Source organism: Miscanthus floridulus, chromosome 7, assembly GCF_019320115.1.
Source record: "Miscanthus floridulus cultivar M001 chromosome 7, ASM1932011v1, whole genome shotgun sequence".
Lineage (NCBI taxonomy): Eukaryota > Viridiplantae > Streptophyta > Magnoliopsida > Poales > Poaceae > Miscanthus > Miscanthus floridulus.
The window spans coordinates 2,889,988-2,894,892 of NC_089586.1; the positions used below are offsets into that span (position 1 = coordinate 2,889,988).

Here is a 4,905-nt window from a genome sequence, read left to right on the forward strand (position 1 = left end):
GGGGCACGAGCGGTCTCGGCACGCGGTCTGACAGCGTGGACCCGCGTGGGCGTGCTAAACACAGGCACAGGCAGAGGCGTGCTGGACGCGGGCATACAGTCTAGACACGTGCGAGAGATTGCAGGCACGAACATCCGAACACGAACCGAACGACCGGAAGTTCGGGTGCTAGCACCAACGAAACGAACAGCGTCCCTAACTTTCCACCCGAAGAGAAACAAAACTAACGGCTGCCAGGCCAACACCGTAAAAACTGTGATTGATCTAGGCCCAATGTTAAAGACCCCTTTATATATATATATATATATAAACATGTTAAACAGACCTTAATGCACCGCACGAACCCCTCCGTGGACGGCGTGGAATCATCGAACCACTAACTAGGTAGTCTCCTCTCCTTTAAATACTCTCCTGCCCCTCTCGTCGTTCTTCCATCATCGAACCGCCCGCGGTCCAAACCCCGCGAGTGAACCCCCCACCGCAATCCACAATGGTCGCGGCGGGAGATCCGGAATCCTTCTTCGCCACCTCGCCCCCGCTGCGCGACGCCAGCGCTGTCGCCGCCAACCTGCAGGAGTTCGTTGCGTGCAATTCGCACGTCTCATCAGGTAGCCGCGCGCGCGCGCTGCCCTGGACAACGTCCCGCCCGCCGCGGAACGCGCGCGGGGCTTTTCGTCGAACACCTGAGGGGCTGTGTGTGTGTGTGTGTGTGTGTTGCGAGGAGCCTTTGACCACGCGCTAGCTAACCCGTGCGGCCTGTTTTGCTTGCAATATGCGCGCAGAGGGCGGCGGGCGGCGGCGGATCGTTTGCGTCACGTCGGGCGGGACGACGGTGCCGCTGGAGCAGCGATGCGTGCGCTACATCGACAACTTCAGCTCCGGCCACCGCGGCGCCGCGTCCACCGAGTAAATTTGCTTTTGCCCTCGCCTCACCTCTTCTGCTCTTCGTGCTCTCGTGCGCCATGATGACGACTGGCTTTCCCATACTCTGTTTCAACACATACCAGACGCTCCGTTCAACCACGATCATAACTTTTCCTTTCGACAAAACATCTATTTCTACTTATAGATCGTGAAGTGTGCTACATTGATGGGAATAGTAACTAGGTAGTACTCTACTACTCATTAAGTCATTATGAGCTTGTGCCGTATGCGTGTAGTGCGTGTACTACACTGCACCTATGACCGACCCACACCCACTTGAGAGAGCGTGTTTCAAAATTAGTGCAATTTCAAGCCCCATTTGGGACAGTGTATTTATCTTTGAAACACCGGATATGAAAAACAAAGATAAATACACAATCACAGAGGAAGCAATTTCAAGCCCCAATTTCCAAGCAAAACAGCAGACCAGTACAAAACCTTTTCAACACAATCACAGAGGAAGCAAGACATGGTGTTACACTGTCAAGAAGCCGCTATTTTAATGTAAATCAACTTAGCAAAGGCAGGGGTGGCAGGTTGTTCAGTATATACTGAAGAACTTGTATTTTCTTACGCGTGCCACTGGTGCGTGAATTTAAAACTCTATTCTTCTTATTAATATATATGCTGGAGAAGTGTCAGATTTTTTTTAAAAAAATGGTGGACTTATCCTTTTTGAGGCACATATTGCTTTTAATTTATTAATCGTATAACTCCATATCCAGTGAAACTCTTGCACTCAAACATGCAAAAGATATGCAATACTAATAGCAAGTTAGCAACTGTTCGCTTTTCTTGTAATCCGTACTTTTCAGCTTGTTTTTTCAGCCGGAACAGTGTTTTTCTCTCACAACAAATTAGCCGGAAACAGTGTTTCGGCTTGTTTTTTCAATGAAACGAACAAGGCCATGCAAAATATTGTTAATTTCAGAAATGTAGTCTAGTTGGCTGATTTAAATAAATGGATTGTATGCCTGGGTTGAAGATCTGAACCATGAATTTAGAAAGTGAGAAGCTTAGAAAAATGGTCGGATCAGTGAGGTGGCTAATTGTTGGTTTTCTGGCATGTTGGATATTTTTCCACTGAATTTCTTTACTGCACCTTTATGCGTCCATAATATTATATGTTCACTATCGGTTGGTTTTTGTGTGTTTTCAGTGAACATATCATATGTTTTTTCTTCAAACCCATGCTTTACATAAACTTATATTGCCCTGAACATATGGTGTGCCATGTGATACCTTGTTAGACTTGATAACTGTCTCATAAATGCACTGGAAGTATAGTCTCTGTCCAGTAAAAGTTTGATGAATAGTAAGTACTCTCAAGTACTCATTTCGGTTTTTATTTCTGGTGATACAGGTATTTCTTAAAGGCTGGCTATGCGGTCATTTTCGTCCATCGGCGGTAATCCGCAAAGCTATAGCAGCTGCTTCCTTGCAAAACAATCCAACAAATACTTTTCCTCACCCAGTTTTCTCGATTGTTCAGTATACACATACTGCAAAAAAGCTTATTCTTCGCCTAAAATACATTATGTTGTGCATGAATGCAGAGGGAGTTGCCAACCTTTCTCTAGGTTCCTCCCTGATGATTCGTTTCTCCAGTTCTTTGATGTCACAACAGATTTTAAGGTTCAAGGTTGATAATTTACAGCTTCTAGCACAGAGCCACAGATGAAAACAAAAGAATAAAATTACCTCCTTACTGTGTTAAAATCTATTATGTTTGTTTAATAGTGGTCGAGTCCCAAGCAACGGTGGTAAAGAAAGCAATTGGGGATTATCGCAAGGTATAACATTTGAACCGGGTATTGACTGGCATACAGATGTGCAGATGCCCTTGACTCAGGTGAACTTGCAGGCTATTGAAGGAGGCTCTCTGCTGAAACTCCCATTCACCACGATATTTGAATATCTTCAGGTCTTGCATGTTTGCTTTATTTCTTTGAGTCAAATGGGAGTAAGGTAATTTGAACAGTCACACGACACTTGATTACAGTTACTGAAGATGGTGGCTACATCTATGAGCTCTGTGGGTCTCCACGGGATGTTCTATCTCGCTGCAGCTGTGTCTGACTTCTATGTTCCATGGGATAGCATGGTAAGAGTTACAGTAGTAGGAGATGTGTTGTCTGATTGGGTTAAAAACTTCATCCAACATTGTTTTATCATGCTTTACTGCGAAGTTCCTGATTCTTAGGGAGATTCTTGTGCAGGCAAAACATAAGATTCAGTCAGCCGGAGGCCCACTGGATATGAAGCTCAGTCAGGTTCCAAAAATGCTTTCCGTTCTGCGAAACCAATGGGCCCCCTTGGCCTTCTGCATATCCTTCAAGGTGAGTTTGTCTGTAGAATGGTGATATCTGATACCACGGCATGGGAGAGAAATATCTCACGCCGAATGCGCTGTTAGGTTTTTAGTCAATATTAAAACCTTTATCCAACTTCTTTTAAATAAATGGCATACAGCTGGAGACGGATTCAGATATTCTAGTTCAGAAAGCAGAAATGGCTCTGAACAAGTACAGGATGAACGTTGTTGTGGCCAATCTGCTTGCAACGTACAAAGAGGAAGTCGTCATTATCTCAAATGGCAAAAGCAATACCATTCGAAGGTGCAACAAAGATGAGGATCTGGAGGAGCATATTATCAAGCTCCTGGAGAAGAGCCACTCAAAGTATATTTACAGCAGCACAGAAGGGTGCAATAAGAATGATTACGGAAAGATTATACCGTTAGGCATCAAAAGTCTGGCTTGAGGGAAACACTGATTGATTCTGGAACTCAAAACCACAAGAAAGCCCTATCGACTATGAGAAACCTCTATACATGTAATTTGTACCTTTGCTGGTATGTATATGTAAGCAGCACTGATATAATTGCTCTCTCTCTCTCTCTCTCTCTCTAGGCCTTCCTTTGCTGCTAGGCCTCCAGTTGCACACACGCTCCCTACAAAGAATTCATGTGCAGCCACGGATCGAGAAAATTGGGCAGCGCCTACCGAGCTGGAAAGGACTGTTAGAGATATGTGTGTGTGTTTGTATATTCCCATATGTATAAGGGCTCTTCTGCATATTTTACATGTACACATATTGAGCTTCAGCCCCTTCTACTGAATACAGAGCTCATTTCATCATAACAAGAACGACTTTTGAATCGTGCGGGACGGCTAGCTCTTGTTACATCAGTGCCATCCTCCATGCAAACCCACCACCTTACTATTTTTCCACTAGCGTGGAAGCAAGCTGACAAATTACGCCGCTCCTTCATTTGGAAAGGGGAAGACCATGCGAACGGCGGGCACAGTTTGGTAAACTGGCGAACCATTAGCATGCCAAAAGACTTTCGGCCTCGGCGTAGTGGACCTCGACAAATTTGATAGGGCCTCTGACTGCGCTGGTTATGGCAAGAATGACATGAGGAGGACAAGCCATGGGTCGGTATGGAAGTTCCATGCAACGCGACAGATTGATTACTTTTCAATGCCTCCACCGTCATATCCATTGGGAACGGAAAGAAGGTGAAGTTCTGGCACCCTAGTTGGCTTGACGGAGAAGCACAAAAAAATTGGGCACCGCATTTATATGATCTGGTGAAAAGAAAAAACAAGACAGTGGCACAAGATCTATGGAACAACACATGGATCAAAACTTTACAAAACAAAATCCTGACTACAGGGTTCAAAATTTCGACGAAATTTCGCGAAATTCGGTAATTTCGGTGGTGGCCGAAAGAAAAATCCGAAATTTTGTAATACACTAATACATGTGTTATATAACTTTAGACTCAATTTTTTATTGTTTATATTGCATATTTTTGTATTCAATAGATGTGTAGTCATAAATCATACTAATATTTGTTTAGATTTAATTTTTTTTTTTAGAAAAAGCATACTTCATGTGCTAGCCTCTAAAATAAATTCGCCGAAATTACGGCCGAATTTTGTGAAATTCGGTAGTTTCGGTGGTGGCCGAAAT

The 4,905-nt window shown here is 44.2% G+C and overlaps 1 protein-coding gene across 1 annotated transcript; it reads left to right on the plus strand.

The window, feature by feature from the left end:
* The first annotated feature begins 445 nt into the window (after positions 1-445).
* On the plus strand, positions 446-4,030 carry LOC136462366 (phosphopantothenate--cysteine ligase 1-like). The gene is made up of 9 exons (XM_066461473.1): positions 446-608; positions 783-906; positions 2,288-2,332; positions 2,481-2,566; positions 2,665-2,717; positions 2,789-2,848; positions 2,927-3,028; positions 3,144-3,263; positions 3,397-4,030. Exons 1-9 carry the CDS (start codon positions 491-493, stop codon positions 3,685-3,687), a joined length of 999 nt encoding a protein of 332 aa, XP_066317570.1. The 5' UTR covers positions 446-490; the 3' UTR covers positions 3,688-4,030.
* Positions 4,031-4,905: the final 875 nt, after the last annotated feature.

Coding starts and splice junctions, on each gene's coding strand:
- LOC136462366 (XM_066461473.1), top strand. CDS start 491: ATGGTCGCGGCGGGAGATCCGGAATCCTTCTTCGCCACCTCGCCCCCG. Junction 3,029..3,143: donor ATGTTCCATGGGATAGCATG/GTAAGAGTTACA, acceptor ATTCTTGTGCAG/GCAAAACATAAGATTCAGTC. Junction 3,264..3,396: donor CCTTCTGCATATCCTTCAAG/GTGAGTTTGTCT, acceptor AATGGCATACAG/CTGGAGACGGATTCAGATAT.